The 23,417-nt window shown below is 33.2% G+C and overlaps 2 protein-coding genes across 2 annotated transcripts in view; one reads left to right on the top strand and one right to left on the bottom strand.

Annotated features, from left to right (window-relative positions):
* The window catches only part of LOC107478844 (casein kinase 1-like protein 1), a 6,117-nt gene extending 3,370 nt beyond the window's left edge, over window positions 1-2,747 (top strand). Inside the window, exons 7-14 of the mRNA XM_016098983.3 lie at window positions 370-431; window positions 536-599; window positions 682-766; window positions 848-974; window positions 1,110-1,192; window positions 1,276-1,342; window positions 1,678-1,817; window positions 1,981-2,747. Of these exons, the coding sequence (XP_015954469.1) occupies window positions 370-431; window positions 536-599; window positions 682-766; window positions 848-974; window positions 1,110-1,192; window positions 1,276-1,342; window positions 1,678-1,817; window positions 1,981-2,268 (916 nt within the window). The 3' untranslated portion in view covers window positions 2,269-2,747. The remainder of the gene's footprint in view (window positions 1-369; window positions 432-535; window positions 600-681; window positions 767-847; window positions 975-1,109; window positions 1,193-1,275; window positions 1,343-1,677; window positions 1,818-1,980) is intronic.
* Window positions 2,748-21,263: 18,516 nt separating this feature from the next.
* Window positions 21,264-23,417, bottom strand: part of LOC107478843 (diacylglycerol O-acyltransferase 1A) — a 7,655-nt gene continuing 5,501 nt past the window's right edge. Inside the window, exons 11-15 of the mRNA XM_016098982.3 lie at window positions 23,231-23,293; window positions 22,541-22,588; window positions 21,981-22,043; window positions 21,767-21,820; window positions 21,264-21,672 (exon numbers count right to left, since the gene is read on the bottom strand). Coding sequence (XP_015954468.1) covers window positions 21,568-21,672; window positions 21,767-21,820; window positions 21,981-22,043; window positions 22,541-22,588; window positions 23,231-23,293 — 333 coding nt within the window. The 3' untranslated portion in view covers window positions 21,264-21,567. The remainder of the gene's footprint in view (window positions 21,673-21,766; window positions 21,821-21,980; window positions 22,044-22,540; window positions 22,589-23,230; window positions 23,294-23,417) is intronic.

Genomic DNA, 23,417 nt, shown 5'->3' with positions numbered 1-23,417 from the left:
CAACAATAGAATGATTAGTTGGAATTCTGCGACCATAAAAAGTAGGTGCATGGCCTATGCTGGAAATATTATTCTTGCTTCATGAGCTGAATATCAGGTTTCTGAAGTTTGGATTGTATAATGTATGTATCCCTGTTCTTGCTTAAACAGTAAATTTGCATAGAAGCATTTATTTTGCATTTATAACATTGTTTGATTTTTTATTCTTAGAAGTAATTTATTAACCTGGTGGGGAGTGATTAGATTTAACATTGCTTTGTTACCTATACTAGACCAGGCTGGTACTGATGATATTGATGTATTGTGGTTGTGTCGTGTAATCTTTGGATATCCCTTATGTATAATCCGTTCACTTTTTAATTACTTCAGGGAAAATAAGAATTTGACCGGAACAGCAAGATATGCTAGCATGAATACTCACCTTGGCATTGGTATGTATGGTCATTTTATTCTTCCATGGCATTTGTTTAATATGTGGCAAGGTTTTACCTAACAGACATTGTTGCTTGTTACTTCTTGGGTGATTGATGGATAGAGCAAAGTCGAAGAGATGATTTAGAATCTCTTGGTTTTGTCTTGATGTACTTCCTGAGAGGAAGGTGATTATTGTGCTCTGTCCTACCTTGTTATCTTTCAGTATTGTCTAGAAAGCCTTTCGCTTGAATTTCATTTTCTGTGTAGTCTCCCTTGGCAAGGACTTAGAGCAGGAACCAAGAAACAGAAGTATGAGAAAATCAGTGAAAAAAAAGTCACTACCTCAATAGAGGTGTGTTTACTTTTTACTAGCCTCCTTCAAAGCATGTCCATTATCTCGTGAATCGCTGTGATAGTTTATTGGTTATTCCAGGCCTTGTGTCGAGGTTATCCAACAGAATTTGCATCATACTTCCATTACTGCCGCTCTTTAAGGTTTGATGATAGGCCAGATTATGCTTACCTGAAGAGAATATTCCGTGACCTGTTTATTCGTGAAGGTTTGAAATTTTCATTTTGCAAGCATTACTTTTGTTATGCTTGTTATGTTTATCTTGAGGGTCTAATACAATTCGCCATTTCAATATAAGGACAATATTGTGTATTAATTTTCTTATATCTCGGCATTTTAACAGGATTTCAGTTTGATTATGTGTTTGACTGGACCATCTTGAAGTATCAGCAATCACAACTAGCCACTCCACCAGCGCGTGCTTCTGTAAGTAGTTTTTCTTTGTCATATTTTTCTTTGGGATCTTTTTCATCATCAACAGATTAAACTTTGATATGCCGCTTTTTAAGGCTCCTAATGCTGGAACTAGTTCTGGAATGCCTCCGCCTGTGACCAACGCTGCTGATAGGCAGACAGGTAGCCTTTGAAATTCTCTTTAGGGTTTGAATGATCTCTCTGACTCTCACTTTTGTTTATGTTTCTTTTTGACATTCGATTTCAGATAGTATTTCATAAGTATTTGCCTTTTGTAACATATTCAGGTGATCAAATTTTTAGAAGCTAGACCTAGCTTACTGTTTACTGTTTTCAACTTACATAAATTTATTTAATTGTTCTCTAAAAATTGATATACTTTAGCTCTCTCCTTATTATTAAGGGTTTTGAAATAGCTTCTCTGTCTTATTTCTCCAAGCTCAACTTATTTGCTTGCTTTCTGTTTTCTATTGCATTTGTGTGTTTGGGTCTCACAGGAGGGGAAGAAGGAAGACCCCCTGGCCTGGTTTCTGTGGATTCAAGGCGAATAATATCAGGGCCCATTTTAAATTCTGTAACTTCTTTAAAGCAGAAAAATGCGGTCATCCCTGATTCTGCTGTTAGTAAGGATGCTATGGTGAGTGTTTCACATTCATGGTTTCATTCGGATTACTTTTCAATAATTAGATCTTTTTCCTTTTATAACTCACTTATTATGAACGTCATTTGTGACATCAAAATACAGAACCACCCCTTGTTTTGTCCTGTAAACTTAATATTTATCATCTGTGATCATGCAGTTATCTAGCACCAATATCTTGGGCCAGTCAAGTGGATCAAGGCGAGTTGCTGCTGGCAGCCGTGAGACTTTTGCTGGTGTCGAATTGGATCCTCGTACGCGTATGGCAGAGGCTAGCCCCGGAGCAGCAAACAGAGTTTCAAGTGTGCGAAAAAGTTCACCTATTAGGTCTTTAGACCCCAAGAAAGTAGTATCATCAGCTAAAGGTGCTTCCCATGTCAAGAATTATGAAAGTACAGTTAAGGGTATGGAGCGTTTGCAGTTAGAAGATGATGAGAGGGCCCCTTAATTCTCACATTTTTCACAATTGTGTAAATGTAAAATTGAGTTTAACAGGTATAAAGCAACAGTTACTTATGTCGGCAAGGTGAGCTGTGAAGAGGTTGTAGGTCTGAACTCAGAAATATGACTTTTTCACTGTTATTTCATCTTATAACGATAAAGCTGAGATGAAAGAGTTTCAGCTAAAGCAGGGATCGTTCTTGCTATAAAGCTTAGGTCCTGGCACTTATGTTCTAGTGGGAAACCCATAAATTTTGTAACCTTTTCCTGTGAGATTTTTTGATTTACCATATATGCTTACAGCTTACTGTCGTGGGTCACATGGTTCAAACTATTAATTACCAACCAAAACCAGTGTAATTAGCCATTGTACTTAAGTTTTGGATGAGAGTTGATGTTTCTAAATTTTAAGGGTTCATGGAGATTACCGTGCGACGTCTCTACCTGACATTAGTCATTTCATATTTTCATTTGTCTTTTTCCTTACTCATTAGTATCTCTTTGTTGTGATAAGATCAAAATGGTCAAAGTGGCTGCCGATTAATATAGGCGACTGATTTGGTTTTGGATACTAAATTACTCATTTTCTCAAGGCAAACCAAAGTTAATGAAATTAAAAATGTAAAAACTTCCTTTGCCTATAAACAGAGAATCTTCTCAAAGTTAATAAAATTAAAAATGTAAAATTTATTTTATCTATAAATAGAGAAGCAACTGAGAAGCAAAACACAATAAAATATAAAAACATTTTTTCTTTCTCTATGTGCAATATATAAAAAGTCCTTTTTTCTCTTTTCTCTTTATATACTATAACATATAATATTAGTAAATATATTAATCATCCTTGTTATAATGAGATAGTAATAGTGGTGAATATTATTATTAGAGCTATCTAATTAGATTTCATTATTTTATATTATTACCTCTTCCTTATTTATTTATTTTACATGTTATCAGCATGAGACTCTGATCAAATTTTAGAAAGACTCCATGTAATAAATTTTTATTATGTCGAAACTTTCTCATCTTGAATTTAATGCTCTTGATATATCTGGAAACAACTATTTATCATGGATACTAAATGCTAAAATCCATCTTGATTCAATAGATTTTTGAGATAACATTTAAGGGTGAAAATAATACATCCCAGAAGGATAAAGTCAAAGTTATGATTTTCCTTCGTCGTCATCTTGACGAAGGATTGAAAAATGAATATCTCACATTAAAAGATCTTGCAGTTATGTGGAAAGACCTTAAGAAAGGTACAATCATCAAAAGACGATGATACTTCTTCAAGCCCGATATGTTAGAGAAAACTTTCTCGACCTTCCAAGTCTCGAATGTGCTCCTATAACAGCAGTATCGAGAAAAATGATTTAAAAAAATATTCTTAGTTATTTTTTTGTCTTCTTGTTGCTGAATGCAACAATGAGTTACTTTTAAGAAATCATGAAGCGCGCCCAGCTGGTGCCGCCCCATTTCCTGAAGTAAATGCGGCAAATCATTACCCCAGAAGAGGTAAATGGCAAGATTTTAGTAGCAAGAAAAATTATGGAAGGAAGAAGAATTATGTTCACAAGAAATGATCTCACTAGAAGTGGGATAAAGAAAGAAACAATGGGCAAAATAAATCAATTGAGGATAAATGTTTCTGTTGTAGTGGAAAGGTCCATTGGTCGCATACTTGTCGTACCCCAAGGCACCTAGTCGATCTTTATCAAGCATCTTTGAAAAAAGACGACAAAGAAAAGGAAACAAATTTTGTTTTAAATGATGCTGAAAATTACACCACTCATTGTGATATATCTGATTTCTTCGAGGATCCTGAAGGAAATATTGGTCATTTGATCAATGATGGAATAGTTTAATATGTGAGATTGTTAAGTATTTATGTAAATAAATAATGTAAAGAGCTCCTTGTCAAGTTTTATTTTTTATACATCTGAATTTCAAATATAATGTATAAAAATGTTTAATAAAATATTTATAAATTTCAAAATTATTGAATGTGTCAAGATAATAACAATAAAATTTTTAGTATATATTATACTTCTTAGAAAAATATTTTCAATCAAGGAAATAATTTTACTGCGTAAATATTCTACTCATTTTATTATTATTTGTCTTTGAAGAGAATGGAAACGACATATAGTAAAGATGTTTGCCTTGTGGATAGTGCAATTTCACACACCATTCTCAAAAGGCTCCAGAAGAGCTATAATTTTGTTTCCTGGAGGAACAAAATTCATAATAAGTAATGTACTATTATCTACCAAGTTTATGAGGAACTTATTGAGTTTCAAATATATTCGCCGAAATGGATATCATATTGAAACTATGAATGAGGAAAATCATGAGTACTTATGTATCACAGCTCATGATTTAAATAAAAAAGTTATATTAGAAAAGTTACCCTCACTCTTATCTGGATTATTATACTAAGATTAGTGCAATTGAATCACATGTCATTGTAAACCAGAAGTTTACTAGCCCAAATGAATTCATAATTTGACACAACCGATTGGGTCATCTGGAAACAACCATGATGCGGAGAATTATTAAAAACTTCCATGGACATTCACTAAAGAACTAGAAGATTCTTAAATCTAGTGAATTTTATTGTGCTGCATGTTCTCAGAAAAAGTTAATTTTAAAATCATCAGCAGTAAAGATTAGATTTGAATCTCCTGAATTCTTAAAAAGGAATCAAGGCGATATATGTGGACCTATTCATCCACCATGTGAATCTTTTAAATATTTTATGGTCCTAATAGACGCATTTTCGAGATGGTCACATGTGTACTTATTGTCTTCTCGCAACTTGGCATTTGCGAGATTACTTGCTCAAATTATTCGATTAAAAACACAATTTCCAAAAAATCTAATCAAATCAATTCGTCTTGATAATGCTGGTGAATTTATTTTCCAAGCCTTTGATGCTTATTGTATGGCTAATGGAATAAGTGTTGAACATCCAGTAGCTTATGTTTACACACAAAATGGGTTAGCATAATCACTTATTAAACGACTTCAATTAATTGCTAGACCCTTATTTATGAGAACAAATCTCCCAACTTCAGCTTGGGGCATGCTATTTTACATGCCGCAGAACTTATTCGTTTGAGGCCAACGAATTACCATTAATTCTCTCCTATTCAATTAGCTTTTGGCTAGCAGCCAAATATTTTTCATTTAAGAATATTCGAGTGTGCGATATATGTTCCCATTGTCCCACCTTCTTGCACCAAAATGGGACCCCAAACAAAATTGGGGATATATGTTGGATATGATTCTCCCTCTATAGTGAGGTATCTTGAGATACAAACTGGAGATGTATTTAAAGCCCGGTTTGCGGATTGTCATTTTGATGAATCAAAATTTCCAACATTAGAGGGAGGGAATAATCTTCCTGAAAAGGAACTTAATTGGAATGCATCATCTTTGATGCATTTGGATCCTCGATTAGGGCAATGTGAACTAGAAGTTCAAAAGATTATACATTTGCAAAGAATAGCAAATGAATTGCCTGATGCATTTTTTGATACAAAGAGGACAACCAAATCCTTTGTACCAGCTGAAAATGCTTCAATTCGAATTGATGTCCCAGTCAGACAAATTACCACCAAAGCAAATTCACACCAGAAGCGTGGCAGGCCTGTCGGTTCCAAAGACAAAAATTTTCAAAAATGAAAAAGAGGTAAATACTATTCCTGTTGAAAAAGACATAGTAAAGATACCTGCAGTTATCTAAAATTATGATATAATTTTAACGCCAGAAAACGTTAAGGTACCAGAAAATTATGAAAATGATGAGATCTCGATAAATTATGTCTTTACAGGAGAGAAATGGGACCATAATAAGACAATTGTCAATAAAATATTTGCATATAATGTGGCAATAAATATCATGCATGAAAGTAAGGATCTTGAGCCAAGATTAGTCGAAGAATATCGACAAAGAAATTATTGGCCAAAATGGGAAGAAGCCATGAAGGCTAAGTTAGACTCACTTGCAAAACGTGAAGTCTTTGGACTTGTAGTCCGTACACCAAAAGATGTAAAACCTATTGGATACAGATGGGTATTTGTGAGAAAATAAAATGAGAAAAATAAAGTTTTACGCTACAAAGCTCGACTTGTAGCACAAGGTTTTTCACAAAGGCCCAATATAGATTATGAAGAAACATATTCCCCTGTAGTGGATGCGATAATGTTGCCTTATTTGGTCAGTTTATCCGCATATCATAAACTATATATGTATTTAATGGATGTGGTAACAGCCTACTTATACGGCTCATTAGATCGTGATATCTATATAAAAGTCCCTGAAGGACTAAAGATATTTAAACCATCCAATGAATATTCGCAAGGATTATACATAGTTAAATTGTAAAGATCTTTATATGGTCTAAAGCAATATGGACGAATGTGGTATAATCGTCTTACTGAGTATCTGGCCAAAAATGGATTCAAGAATGATGATATCTGCCCGTGTGTTTTCATAAAGAAATCAGCATTTGGATTCATTATAATTGCTGTGTACGTTGATGATTTAAATATCATTGGAACTCCTGAAGAGATTCCAACAATTATAAAAACTCTAAAAGAAGAGTTTGAGATGAAAAATCTTGGAAAGACTAAATTTTGTCCCGACCTGCAGATCAAGCATACAAAAAATGGGATCTTTATTCATCAAACAACATACACAGAAAAGATCTTGAAAAGATTTTATATGGATAAGTCACATCCATTAAGTACCCCAATGATCGTAAGATCTTTGGATGTGAAAAATGATCAATTCCGTCCTAAGAAAGAAAATGAAGATATTCTTGGTTTTGAAGTACCATATCTTAGTGCCATTGGAGCGTTAATGTATCTTGCTAATAATACAAAATCTGATATATCATTTGCTGTGAAATTACTAGCAAGATATAGTTCCTCTCCAACCAAAAGACATTGGAATGGAATCAAACAAATTTTTTGATATCCTCATGGAACGGCTGATATGGGATTGTTTTATCCCTATGGATCCATGTCACAACTAGTTGGCTATGCAAATGAAGGATACTTGTCTGATCCACACAAAGGAAGATCTCAAATAGGATACCTGTTTACATATGGTGGTACAGCTAAATGATGGAGGTCCACAAAACAGATAAAAGCAGTAACCTCCTCTACTCATACTAAAATACTAGTGATTTATGAAGGAAGTCGCGAGTGTTTTTGCCTCAGAAGTTTGATCCAATATATTCTGTCATCATGTGGACTAATTGATCATAAGATAGCTCCAACTATCCTGTTTGAAGATAATACAGCATGCATTGCTCAACTTAAGGGTAGATACATCAAAGGTGACAGAACAAAACATATTTCTCTCAAATTCTTCTTCACTCATGATCTTCAAAATCAAGGGACAATTGATGTCCAACAGATCCGCTCAAGTGATAATCTGGCATATTTATTCACAAAGTCACTCCCAAAATCCTCCTTTGAAAGATTGATACATGAGATTGGGATGCGCCAATTTCGAGACATTAAATGATGTCGACAAGAGGGAGAGACTGTACTTTTTTTTCCTTGGTCAGATTTTTTTCCATTGGATTTTTCTTGACAAGGTTTTTAATGAGGTAGTCCCATCAAAGGATATTGTACTCTTTTTCCTTCACTAAAGTTTTTTCCCATTGGGTTTCTTTAGTAAAGTTTTAACGAGGCATAATCCTAAATGGGTATCCAAGGGGGAGTGCTGTGATAAGATCAAAATGCCTGATTTGGTTCTCGATACTAAATTACTCATCTTCTCAAGGCAAACCAAAGTTAATAAAATTGAAAATGTAAAACTTCCTTTGTCTATAAATAGAGAAGTAACTGAGGAACAAAACACACAATAAAATACAAAAGCATTTTCTCTCTATCTCTACGTGCAATATATAAAGTTCTTCTTTCTCTTTTCTCTGCATATACTACAACATATAATATTAGTAAATATATTAATCATCATTATTATATTGAGAAAGTAATCGTGGTGAATATTACTATTAGAGCTATCTAATTATATTTCGTTATTTTATATTATTACCTCTTCCTTATTTATTTATTTTACAACACTTATCTTTTTTTAATACTCTATTATATATTACTAGTTTTACAACTAAAATGTGTCACATTACTTTTTTCATTGAAATTAAAAACAAATTTTTGCCTTTAAAATTAGGGTTTTCTTCTCTCTCTCTTTTTCTATCTTTTTTATTTTTTTACTCACTCTATTTTTCTTATATATCATTATCAATTATTAATTATAAATTTGACAATTAAAATATATTAACATGATATTTTTTAATAACAATTAAATTAAAATTAAAATTAAAATATTAAAATTGAAATATAGCTATATTATATTACTAATTTAATAACCAAAATATGTTACATGACAGTCTCTTATTAAAATTGAGATGAAATATTTTTCAAAATTAATAAACTTTCTTCCTTCATCTTTTTATCTACTCTCTTCCCTTCTCTATTTTTCTTTAACTTTCCTCTCTATATATAACTTATAAGTTATACTATTAATTTGACAAACTAAAATGTTATCAGATATTCCTTTATTACAATTAAAATAATTTTTTTCTCTCTCCTTTGTCTTTTCTCTTTCATTCTTTATCTCTCTTTATCTTTCTGTTCTATAAAAAATAAAATTAGTAAAATAATATATTTTAAAAAAATCATAAAATTATAAGAAATACATTAAATTTATAATTAAATATAACTAAAAAATAATTCCATAATATTATTCACAAAAAATATATTATTATTATATACATATTTTTTTTAGCTTTTTTATTTAGTTTCAAATTTTCACCGCTTATTTTTATAATTTATATTTTTACCTCTCTTTGTAACACCCTACCACATAAAGCTTTATGCTTAAGTCGTAAATCAAAGGTAGTTTGGTGCTATGACACAAATTTGAGATATAAATACTTATGTATAGAAGAATATATTAAACTAGAAGCCTGTAAGAGAATTTAAACCTCGGATAGAAGACATTTCGCAAGTCATTTACACTCGATAGATGCATAAGCACGTCAAAAAAAAAAGGTAGATAATTAAAAAACATAAAGGAAGAATATGAGTAAATATGCTAGTCTCACCCCGCGAAGATTAAGACGGTTAGAGTTACAACAGTAAAACAATTTGATATACATAATCTATCTCTCCATAAATACATTAGCAGCCTCTAAAGGCACGTCTTTAAAAACAAGTACATCATATAAGTTTTTCCAAAAGAATGAGAGAGTCTAGAATCAAAATAGAATAAAATGTCTTCTTCGCTGTCTTTCAAATAAACCTTCTGCTCACTGAGGAGCGCCAGGACCTGCATCTGAAAAGTAATACTTTTCACAACGGGTGAGAACATCATCCTTTACAGGGTTCTCAGTAGGATAATAATTCCAAATAGAGACTATGTAAAACTATATGAACCCGTTAGGCAATCCTAATCTCTAATCCCACAAGGTTTAAGTCTAGAGTTCATACTAACCAGAACATGGCAACTTATCTAAGGGATTTTAATCTATCTCTTTATCTCAATTTCACACAAACCTATAATCACCACATCTCATCTGGAACAACCCTCAGCGTCACCATCGTCAGCATAAGTGATCTCTCAATTATGCAAACATATACAAAATAATACAAAGAATACACAAATAGAGAGAACAAATAAAGCAATTAGATCAAATAGCAGGTGGATACAATCATTAAGGCAAACCAAATACAAGATGCACATCCAAATAATACACACAAATGCAAATGATGCATGTCTGCCCTATGGTCAATGAGCTCATCTGTCGGTTATATAGGCAAAACCAGACATGTTTAGTAGCGAACCCTGGACAGTCCCTTAGCTTGGTGTGCGCAACCCTAAAGGGAATTCACTTTTCTTGGAGGAATTATCCAGAAAGGTCTAAGTGTCCGGTCACATCTTGCGATGCAGGGTCAACAAATACCAACCCGGAGCAAGCGAGACAAAACCACAATCCTTACGTCTACCCAAGAAGCTCAATCTCAATCCGTAGCAAGTGAGGCAAACCACTACATATATTCAGGGAGCTGAAATCTTCTCAACCCGGAGCATGCGGCGTGAATCACACCCTTGCATCTACCCAAGGAGCTCAAATTATCTCAATCAAACTCATCATTATCATCTAATCATACCAACTCATCCTCTTCAATCACTTTCAATTCATTCCAATCTCAACCCAAAACAAGTGGGGCGAACCACTACATCCATTCGAGGAGCTCAAACACATATCAATTGATATTCAATCACAATTCATCATAATCATTATCGCTCTCAATCATATCTCGATATCTCAAGTATTCATAGATATACATATACACATAATCTCTGTCATCATCATCTCATTTCAATCATATCAACTCATCATTGGTATAAATTCTCCATTCCACAATCTCCAATATCAATTTAACTCATTTAATGTGCTCGCACTCATTTCAAAGCCTAAGAACTAGCAATCAAACCTTAATTGAGGTTTAAAAGGGTTAAAAGTGGATTGGATAGGCTAAAATAGTTAAAAATACATTTTCTGAAAACAGAGTGGTCGTGCGTACGCATGCTTCATGCGTACGCATGCATTCACTTTTACGCGTATGCATGGTACTCGCACAGTACTCGCATGAAATCTTTAAATTTTTAAAATTCCCATCATGCGTATACATGGGTACGCATGACCTCAAATTTTTGCAACTTCGGCAAAATTCAATTTTGAAACCAGATTTTCAAATGTTTATAACTTTTTCGTTAAAAATAATTTTTCGTCCGTTCTTCGAATGTCACAAAATAGACAAACCAAATTTTATTTGAAACAAGTTTCACAAAATATAGAGGTCTGAGGGTCAAGCCATGACCCGTCGAATTTCGTCAAAAATCCATTTTCACCCAAATATTTCTGCATAATAATTTTCACCAATTCCAATTTCAATTCAGTTCAAAAACTATTTCAATATCACTTCTAAGCTCCCTCAACATACGTTTATCAATTCTCTAGCAGTGGCAAAGCAGGCCGGCCCACCCCAACCTGCCCCACCCCGTTTAGGCCCGCACCATAAACGAGGCGGGCCAATCCATTCTGCCAACAAAAGTGGTTCAAAATAGTAGCCCGTAATACAAATAAGACATAGTCAAATTATAATATATTTTTTTCACTGTCTTTTTTTTTATTTTTAACTTCAATAAAATTGTTCAAAATAATATTTGTTAGTAAAACCATCTTTATTTTAAAAAATAAATCACATAATTTGAGCATATATACAAAATTGTAAAATAAAATAAATAAAGTTAATAACTAAAAGAAGAATAAAAACAAAAAATAAAAAAGTGTGTAAAAATTATATAATTATTAATTTTGTAGTAGTAATCACTCTTTTATTTAATAAAAAAATCTTTGACCCGGCTAGCCGGCCCCGCCAAAATTCACAAATTTTGTGGTGCGAGTTTGGCAGTTTTTTTTAATTTGGTGGGTTCCAAATCCTAGCCCAACCTGCCCTTTTTAGCGAGTTCGGTGGGTCGGTCCGACGGGTTCGACCCGTTTTGTCACCCCTACAATTCTCTACCCTTTCTAATCAGCCAACACCCATTTAATCAATTTCTCAAGACAACCTCAACATACACACTCATACAAACAAATTTCACAACCAATCATCATCAAATATCTCATTCTCATACAACATTTCATACCACTTATCTCAATTTGCCACAGAGAATTCATCACCCTATCACGGCCTCCGACCCAATTCCACATCCATCACCATTATAAAAATTCAAACCACATTTTATTTCAACACAATTTTAATCATACCAACATATATTACAATGTCCAATTGCAACAACAATATATAACACTTCTCAATTCATCCCAAAATTCATTATTACCATTCTCAATTTCATACCAAAACACATCAATCAACACAACACTCATACTAATCATTATTCAAACATATCAACAATGAAATTTCATTCAATCTATCCTAGGGGCAAGTAATCTAGGTCATCACATAACCTTACATAATACCTCCTCGAAACTACAACTCATACCTTAATATCGCAATTCCAAGCTTCCAAGCTTTTCTTTTCAAAGTTTCACCAAGACTCAATTTGCTCACACCAGTGTCCAAGTTCAAGTTCCAGAATTTCACCAAGCAAAGATCCCAAATACTCAATCTAACACTAATTCATACAATTTGGCACAATATCAAAAACTAGGGTTTACATAAATTGATTAATCAAGAGGAAAAAAGAAATTTTTATCTTTTTCCACTAAAATTGGTTATGAAAACCACCAAGAACACAAGTTAGAGAACTCATATAACATCAAAATTACCAAAAACTCTCAATATCTAAACTCAAACAAGAAATTATCTTTGAATAGAAAAATGGAGCTATGATTTTGAGCTCCTCACCAAACTATTTAGATAGAATTGAAAAGGGTTTCGAGATAAACACATGGCGACAAACGACTCGTCAATCAGAACTCCAGATAAAAGTTACGAGTGATTGAAGTTAGAGGGAAATAGTGAGTTAGGGTTTTTGCTCTCTTCTCTCTTCTCTCTTCTCTCTTCTTATCCGTGGAACATGCTAAGAAGGGGGTGGGGAGGGTTTGAGTGCTGAAACTTGGCTAAGTTAGGGAGTTATACATGTGGTCTTGGGCCCGGTTCACTTGTTTGGTCCATTAGCCTACTTTTAGACCAAAATCTTTAAGATTTGCGTTTTAATTCATATCCTAATTATTTTTACTCTCCAAATTATAAATTTTAATTTCTTAACCTTCCTCACTCATAATTAATTATCTCACTCGCAGTACGAGTCCATTTTAAGCTGGTACAGTTATTTTAATGTTGTTACGCATTTTTTTTCCAAAATCATTATATCTTCGTGCTCAATTTAACTTTCTTAATTCAAATTTTACCTTTAAATTTTTTAAATTATAGATTCTAATATTTTTACATATTTCGGGCATTTTAATCCCAATTAACGTAATTTTAATCAATTAATTTACTTAATCTAATTTTTTCGGATTTTACACTCTTCCTTCAAATATTTATTACATATAATTTGAAGAAAAAACTAATGTTGTGATTAGTAATTAGAATTAAGATTTAATTATTTCAAAAAATAATTAATTTTGAGCTAATTTTATGGCTATCAATATCATTTTTTATACTAATATCTAATTATTATTATTATTAGAGAGAGATAGATAGATAGATATTATTTTCAAATAACAAACATGAAAATTAATTTTTTTAATATGTATAACAGACCTAACACCTAATCAAATATAAAAATATACACATTAAATTCTTTCAAGTTTTAGATAAGAGAAAGTATGAGGAGACAATGAATTTAGTGTATAATGTGTGCAATAGAGATAAAATTGAAATTATAATAATTTAATAGTTAATTTAATTAGTTCCTAATAATTTTAAATTTTAAATTTTAAAAATATAAGGATTTGGTTATAGGAAAGTTACATATTCTCCCATTTTACGTGTATGAAGAATGTGCTACAGTTTCTTTCTCTCCGGCAGTCTCTTCCACTCTCTCCGAACTAGTGCCACAAAGATCACCACCGTCCGCCACCCAAGAGAAAAACTAAATCCGAAAGAGTTGTGATCTTCATCTATTAACACTCTTGGATCTGGTTTAAGTAAATGATGGCGATGCAAGTGTATTCGGTGTGGGCATTTTCACCGCTTGACGTGGTGGCAAGGTTGGGGAACCTCATGGTGGGACTTCGATCGAAGTCCAGTGGTCCGCATTTCGAGCCGCACATCACGGTGGTCGGCGCCATCAGATTGACCGCCGATGAGGCTCAGAACAAGCTCCGATCGGCGTGTGAAGGATTAGAGGCCTACAATGGCATTGTTAACCGCTGTACTTTGCTTCAAGTGGGTTGAAGAGTGACGAATTTAGATACTGGATGTTCAATTTACTAGGTATGTAAATGGTTATTTTAATTCTTAATTGGATGGTTATTTTGTTTGATTCAATTTAAGTATATACAATTAACAAATAGTAGATGGTCATTTCACTAGGTAGTCGGATGATTATTTTAATAACTATGTGGATGGTTGTTTGATGGCCGATAAGGGAGCTTCTAAAGCCGGAGAGGTGAGATAATTGATGAGGATGGGGTTACAGATGGTTGTGGGGGTGGAAGAGGGTGTTTGGGTAAATTTCATTGGTAAATTAGGATTGGGATAGTTAATTTTTTGAAATAACTTTTTGAGTTTTTTTTTTCCTTATATTGGATCAAATTAAAAACCCATTGTATACATTGTCAAGATTTCTCATTGTCTCCCTAGCGGACTGAATGTTAAAATTAATTATTAGTAAAAGACTTATTATTGATTTTTTTTTATTTATAGAGACATTAATTTTCTTAGCCAATGGAGACTTTTGTCTCCTATGATCTTTTTGTAAAAGTAATTTGATATTTTTTTGCCATAATCTATAATGCCAGGACAAAGACGACGTAGTTTTAAAAAATCTATATTCCTGTAATGTTATAAACTACTAGTTTCATTTCAATCTATAAAAGTATCGAAAATTGAATTGATCTTGTACTCATGTCCGGAACTGTAAGATATGCTTTGAAACATTACATATTTCATCTCAAAATGTATTCATTCACCTCACAACGTCTCTGTAACTCGGATATAATATATAACGATTTGAATCTCATTGTCATGTAAATATTGTAAACTCTGAATTAAGTACCAAAATAAGTGTGATTTCTTGAACCTATGACCCAAAAAGCTGGTTAAGCAACTCCTGCCATGTAAAGGATGTCCTTCAGAGTTCAAACACTCCAAGCTCTACCATTAAATCCTCCATTTTGGTCACATGGGGAAGTTAAGTATGATTGAACTTTTTACTACTGATGTTGAATTGTGGTAGGTGTCCTCTAAAACGAGAAAGGTATTTATTATAAGAATTTACATAACTAATATCCTATTTGTTAAGGTTACCATTTGTCACTATCCTTAATTTCTAGTATGATATATAGAAAACTATTGTGATAAAATAGCCTGAGGTGGATGCCCATTTTTCATAAGGCTCAAGTTTTCAAGAAGAATCTTATTTAATGTAGTTTTAAAAACTACTATCATATAAGCATATAAATAGAAGCCTTTGCCTCTGAGAAAAACACAACAAGCAATAAAACAATTCTCTCTCTCTCTCTCTCTCTCTCTCTCTCTCTCTTACATTTATAGATTACTTATATTATAGTGAGATAAGAACATATTTATATTTCTCTATTTTATATTTATCTTCCTTATTTATTTTACAACACGTTATCAGCACGATGCTCTAATCAAATTTTTACGAAGACTCAGGTAACAAATTTTCATTATGTCAAAACTCTCTCATCTTGAATTCAATGCTCTTGATATATCTGGAAACAATTATTTATCATGGATATTAGATGCTGAAATCCATCTTGATTCAATGGATCTTGGAGATACCATTAAGACAGAAAATAATGCATCCCAGAAGGATAAAGCCAAAGTCGTGATTTTTCTTCATCGTCATCTTGATGAAGGATTGAAAAATGAATATCTCACATTAAAAGATCCTGCAGATTTTTGGAAAGACCTCGAAGAAAGTTATAATCATAAAAAAAATGGTGATACTTCCTCAAGCCCGATATGAATGGACGCACTTGCGTCTACAGGATTTTAAATCCATAAATGAATATAATTCGGCAATGTTTTGAATCACCTCACGAATGAAATTATGTGGGAAAAAGATATCTAATAATGATATGTTAGATAAAAATTTCTCGACCTTCCATGCCTCGAATGTGCTCCTGTAGCAGTTGTATCGAAAAAAAGGATTTAAAAAATATTCTGAGTTAATTTCTTGCCTTCTTGTTGCTGAACACAACAATGAATTACTTTTAAAGAATCATGAAGTGCGCCCAGCTAGCGCCGTCCCATTTCCTGAAGTAAATACGGAAAATCATTACCCCAGAAGAGGTAAATGGCAAGGTTTTAATAATAAAAAAAATTATGGAAGAAAAAGGAATTATGTTCAAAAGAGAGGATCTCACCAGAAGTGGGATAAAGAAAGAAATATTGGGCAAAATAAATCAACAGAGGTTAAGTGTTTCCGTTGTGGTGGAAAGGCCCATTGGTTGCATACCTGTCGTACACCAAGGCACCTAGTCGATCTTTATCAAGCATCTTTGAAAAAAGATGACAAAGGAAAGGAGACGAATTTCGTTTCAAATGATGTTGTTAAAAATTTCACCACTCATTATGATGTATCTGATTTTTTTGAGGACTCTGAAGGAAATATTGGTCTTTTGATTAATGATGGAACAGTTTAATATGTGAGATTGTTAAGCATCCATGTTAATAAATAATGTAAGAAACTTATTGTAAAGTTTTATTTCCTATGTATTTAAAGTTTCAAATGTGATGTATATAAATAATGCAATATTAATGTTTATGCTTTGAAATCATTAAATGTGTCAACTTTTAAAATAAAATTCTAGTATATGACATTATGTACAGTGTTTCTTAGAAAAATAATTCCGATTAAGTACTCAATTTAACTATGCATACTACTCATTTTATTATTATTATTTGTCTTTGAAGAAAATGGCAAGGATATATAATGAAGATGTATGTCTTGCGGATAGTGCAAATTCACACACCATTCTAAAAAGTGATATATATTTTACCCATCTTGTGCCAAAAGAAGAATATATTAATACTATTATTGGCTCAAGCAATGTGATTGAAGGCTCCGCAAGAGCTATAATTTTTGTTTTTCGGAGGAACAAAATTCATAATAAATACACACTATTACCTATCAAGTCTCTAAGAAACTTGTTGAGTTTTAAAGATATTCGCCGAAATGGATATCATATTGAAACTATGAATGAGAAAAATCATGAGTACTTATGTATCACAACTCATGATTCAAATAAGAAAGTTATATTAGAAAAATTACCCTCACTTTCATCTGGGTTATATTATTCCAAGATTAGTGCAATTGAATCACATGCTATTGTAAACCAGAAGTTTATTAGCCCAAATGAGTTCATAACTTGGCACGACCGATTGGGTCATCCGGGAACAACCATGATGCAGAGAATTATTGAAAACTCCCATGGACATTCACTAAAGAACCAGAAGATTCTTAAATCCAGTGAATTTTGTTGTGCTGCATGTTCTCAGGGAAAGTTAATTTTAAGGCCATCACCAATAAAGATTGGATTTGAGTCCCCTGAATTCCTAGAAAAGATTCAAGGTGATATATGTAGACCTATTCATCCACCATGTGGATCTTTTAGATATTTTATGATCCTAATAGACGCATCTTTGAGATAGTCACATGTGTGCTTATTGTCTTTTCGCAACCTGGTGTTTGCGAGATTACTGGCTCAAATTATTCGATTAAAAGCATAATTTCCAGAAAATCCAATCAAAGCAATTCATCTTGATAATGCTGGTGAATTTACTTCCTAAGCTTTTGATGCTTATTGTATGGCTAATGGAATAAGTGTTGAACATCCAGTAGCTTATGTTCACACACAAAATGGGTTAGCAGAATCACTTATTAAGCGCCTCCAATTAATTGCTAGACCCTTACTTATAGAACAAATATCCCAACCTTGGTTTGGGGGTATGCTATTTTACATTCCGCAGCACTTATTCGTTTGAGGCCAACGAGTTACCATCAATCCTCTCCTATGCAATTAGCTTTTGGCCAGTAGCCAAATGTTTCCCATTTAAGAATATTTGGGTTGCGATATATGTTCCCATTGCACCATCTAATCGCACCAAATGGGACTCCAAAGAAAATTGGGGATATATGTTGGATATGATTCTTCCTCTATAGTGAGGTATCTTGAGATACAAACTAGAGATGTATTTAAATCCTGGTTTGCAGATTGTCATTTTGATGAATCAAAATTTTTAACATTAGGGTAAGCTTTCTGAAAAAGAACTTAATTGAAATGCATCATCCTTTATGCATTTAGATTCTTGATCAGGGCAATATGAACTAGAAATTCAAAAGATTATACAGTTGCAAAGAATAGCAAATGAATTGCCTAATGCATTTTTCAATACAAAGAGGATAACCAAATCTTATATACCAGCAAAAAATGCCCCAATTTGAATTGATGTCCCAGTTGGACAAATTGCCACCGAAGCAAATACACGCCAGAAGCGTGGCAGGCCTGTCGGTTCCAAAGACAAAAATCCTCGAAAGAGAAAAGAGGTAAATACTATTCCTGTTGAAAAAGACATATTAAAGACATCTGTAGTTATCCAAAATTCTGATGTAATTTTAACGCCAGAAGACGTTCAGGTACTTGAAAATTATGAAAATGACGAGATTTTGATAAATTATGTCCTTACAGGAGAGAAATGGGACCGAAATAAGATAATTGTCAATGAAATATTTGCATATAATGTGGCATTAAATATCATGCATGAAAATAAGGATCTTGAGCCAAGATCAGTCGAAGAATGTCGACAAAGAAATGATTGGCCAAAATGGGAAGAAGCCATGAAGGATAAATTAGACTCACTTGCAAAACATGAAGTCTTTGGACCTGTAGTCCGTACACCTGAAGATGTAAAACCTGTTGGATATCGATGGGTATTTGTGAGAAAACGACATGAGAAAAATAAAGTTGTGCGCTACAAAGCCCGACTTGTGGCACAAGGTTTTTCACAAAGCCTTGGTATAGATTATGAAGAAACGTATTCCCCTATAGTGGATGCGATAACATTGCATTATTCGGTCAGTTTATCTGCATATCATAAACTGCATATGCATTTAATGGATGTGGTAACAGCCTATTTATACGGCTCATTAGATCGGGATATCTATATGAAAGTCCCTGAAGGACTAAAGATATCTAAACCATCCAATGAATACTCGCAAGGGTTATACTCAGTCAAATTGCAAAGATTTTTATATGGTCTGAAGCAATCTGGACGAATGTGGTATAATCGTCTTACTGAGTATCTGGCCAAAAATGGATTCAAGAATGATGATATCTGTCCATGTATTTTCATAAAAAATCTGCATTTGGATTTATTATAATTGCTGTGTACGTTGATAATTTAAATATCATTGAAACTCCTGAAGAGATTCCAACGATTATAAAAACTCTAAAAGAAGAGTTTGAGATGAAAGATCTTGGAAGGACTAAATTTTGTCTCGAGCATATAAAAAATAGGATATTTATTCATCAAACAACATATACAGAGAAGATCTTGAAGAGATTTTATATGGATAAGTCACATCCCTTGAGTACTCCAATGATCCTAAGATCTTTGGATTTGGAAAATGATCAATACCATCCTGAAGAAGAGAATGAAGATATCCTTGGTCCTGAAGTATCATATCTTAGTGCTATTGGAGCGCTAATGTATCTTGCTAATAATACACGACATGATATATTATTTGCTGTGAATTTACTAGCAAGATATAGTTCCTCTCCAACCAGAAGACATTGGAGTGAATTCAAACAAATTTTTCGATATCTTCATGGAACGGTTGATATGGGATTGTTTTATCCCTATGGATCCAAGTCACAACTGGTTGGTTATGCAGATGCTGGCTATTGTCTGATCCACATAAAAGGAGATCTCAAACAGGATACCTGTTTACATATGGTGGAATAGTTATATCATGGAGATCCACGAAACAGACGATTGTTGCAGCATCCTCTAATCATGCCGAAATACTAGCGATTCATGAAGCAAGTCGCGAGTGTTTTTGGCTCAAGAGTTTGATCCAATATATTCTGTCATCATGTGGACTGATTGATCATAAGATAGCTCCAACTGTCTTGTTTGAAGATAATACAGCATACATTGCTCAACTTAAAGGTGGATACATTAAAGGTGATAGAACAAATCATATTTCTCCCAAATTCTTCTTCACTCATGATCTTCAAAATCAAGGGACTATTGATGTCCAACAGATCCGCTCAAGTGACAATCTGGCAGATTTATTTATAAAGTCACTCCAAAAATCCTCCTTTGAAAGATTGGTACATGAGATTAGGATGCACTGATTTTGAGACATCAACTGATGTTGACAAAAGCGGGAGACTATACTCTTTTTTCCTTGGTCAAGTTTTTTTTCTCATTGGATTTTTCTTGACAAGATTTTTAATGAGACAGTCTCCATCACAAAGGACATTGTACTCTTTTTCCTTCACTAAGATTTTTTCCTACTAGATTTTTCTTTAGTAAGGTTTTAATAAAGCATAATCCTAAATGGTCATCCAATGGAGAGTGTTGTGATAAAATAGTCTGAGGTGGATGCCCATTTTCCACAAAGCTCAAGTTTTCAAGGAGAATCTTATTTAATATAGTTTGAAAAACTACTATCATATAAGCATATAAATAGAGGCCTTTACTTCTAAGAAAAACACAACAAGCAATAAAACAATTCTCTCTCCTTCCTTACGTTAGAAATATTCCTCTCTCTCTTTTATCTCTGTGTGATTTTAAACTACAATAATTATAATATTTATACATATATAGATTACTTATATTATAATAAGATAAGAGCATATTTATATTTCTCTATTTTATATTTATCTTCTTTATTTATTTTACAACAAAAACTGCTATTTGTATCAACACTTTCGGTGTCTATATAAATAAATAACAAATAAATTAGTTCTTCTCGTTTCCTTTTTTCTTTCCACTCTGTTCTATTTGGTCATCATCAAAAGCAATGACTAATTCTTATTGGTTCATAAACACCTCGATGGGTGGGACAATTGGCTTGGAGTATGTGCCCCAAAGGAATTAAGTGTTGACATTCCCTACTGGCCTGATTCACCCCATTTCATGTTTCAAGAGTCAGCAACAACAAATTGTAATCTTGCTCTAACTGTTGTTAGTAACGTAAGCAACAAGGTACTCTGGTCCAACTTCCTAAAGAAAATCACAGTTGAAATTAGCATCTTGTCGCAGTAACATAAGTTTCATACTGAATACAGTGTTCGTTAGCACTTGGGATGTTAGTGCTAGCTTTCAAAATTGCTTCCATATTGATATCACTACCCAATATAGTTATTCAAGATTTCAAGTAGAGAGATCAAGATGAACGAACACCTCATAGGACTACTGTGAAGGTACAATTCCCACATGAAACAGCCAGGAACATATCTACACCAAATTTACGCCAAAAATGGGGAGGATGACTCCTAAGAACGGCTAAAGATGCAACTCTAGTTTAGTTATGTTCCCTGTGCCTGTTCATCCAGTCATGGTAGTATAGTAGTACGCACATAGGCTGACCCAGAATGCAAAATGTGAACCAAAACACCATGTTTCCAACCTGGAATGAAAAAACTAACAATTAAAAACCAATAAATAAAACCAATTTGAAGACAACTAAGCTAATTTTTAAATATGACACGTGAGAGACATACCATTGAGCTTTTGCATTTCTCGTGTAGGAAGTTAGTGACAATGGATAGAGGAACCTAGAAAAACGGGAAGACAATCATCATCAAATTTGGCCCAGCGGGTGGGGGAACTGAAATTTTTTATTATTATTATTTTGTTGGGGTTTGGGAGAAGGGTTCGGCAAAGTGTGAATAATATACTGAAATAGCCAAAGCCAGATGGAAAATAAGTCCTTACCTGAAACATAATTCCAATAAAAGCCCACAACTTGAACTTGTGGCAGGGAACAGCAATGCAAAGCTACATTCAGACGAATGAGAATTATAAACAAAGGTGTTAACTTCAGGCAACTTTGGCAATTAACTTGAAAAGCTGTTGTCTCCGTATCCTATTTTTACTACGGAGAAACAAATGAAAGGCTTTATTGAAGACATAGTTCAGATGCCACAGATGGTTTCTAATTTCAGCTCCGTCACAATGAAAACACTTGTTGGAAATTAGTAAGCAGAACATTATTTGTTTGCGTGTCACATGAGAATTCATTTAGAAACTGCCAGGTACTTGAGATTCTTGGTAACTAGAAACCTAGAAGTCAGTCACAAATTTGTGTCTTATATATCAATCCTTCCCCAATAGTCACATCACTTGTTAAGGGTAAAACGAAAAATAATACTTCAGAGGTAATGACTATGACTGGGGCAACATCACCTTCCTTCAACTTCTCAAACCAGAGAAAAGAAAATAACGCAAGCTTCTTTCATTAGATAAAATAGCATTAGAGAGAGAGACACACACACCTCATGGAACACGGCAGAAATCAGGAAAGCAATTAATACAGCAGCATTCTGTATGAAATTGTGAAGATCAAACACAGAAATGTGCAACTAAGAAATCAAAATATCCATCTTTAATTAAAGAAGTTTCAATCCACATAGCAGTGAAGGAGAAACAACTAAGTTGACAACAAACAGCTGAAATGAAGGACAACAAGGATTATTATTTCCTGTAACATTCTTTTTAATTATGTCAGTTGACATGTAGATATATGCCTGTACTATGCAAAAGAGAAATACTAAGTGACAAGAGAAAATGATGTGTTTGAGTAATATCTATCATTTGAAAACCTTCCACCAATATTAGTCTTTAATTTTTGTGGTGGTAAAACTCAGCAGAGATAAATGTCATATTTTCCAGAGATAAAGAAGTCAGGAATGTTTACAATTTACTTGATCAATATTAAAAAGATGTCCAAACGTGTTATTTCTTAATGGAAACATAAAACATACCAATAGTGCAAGTATAAATGCTTCATTTATTTTTATACCAATTATGTAGCATTTATTTTTTTAATATTATTATACTATAGACTACACATCAAAGAAAAATTACAATACTACACTAATATCCTAAAGGCAAAATATTCTTAAGACAGTTTCCATCATCTGCATATAAAATGTTCTTTTATATATAGCAAGAGGGAACTTTACCTTAGACATACCATGCCTAATGCATGGAAAATATATATGACGAACCATCCATTTGTGCACGGGCTGCATTATGAAAGAATCAATCCAGCAGTATATTAATGGATTACAAAAAAGATACGAAGTAATAAACAATGGCTGGTGTGTTCTAGCATAAGATATATTCAGTAATGGTGAAAGGTAGACCCCC

This window comes from Arachis duranensis, chromosome 3, assembly GCF_000817695.3.
Source record: "Arachis duranensis cultivar V14167 chromosome 3, aradu.V14167.gnm2.J7QH, whole genome shotgun sequence".
Taxonomy (NCBI): domain Eukaryota; kingdom Viridiplantae; phylum Streptophyta; class Magnoliopsida; order Fabales; family Fabaceae; genus Arachis; species Arachis duranensis.
Note: the sequence above shows the minus strand (reverse complement) of the source record. Positions and strands in the feature narration are given on the sequence as shown.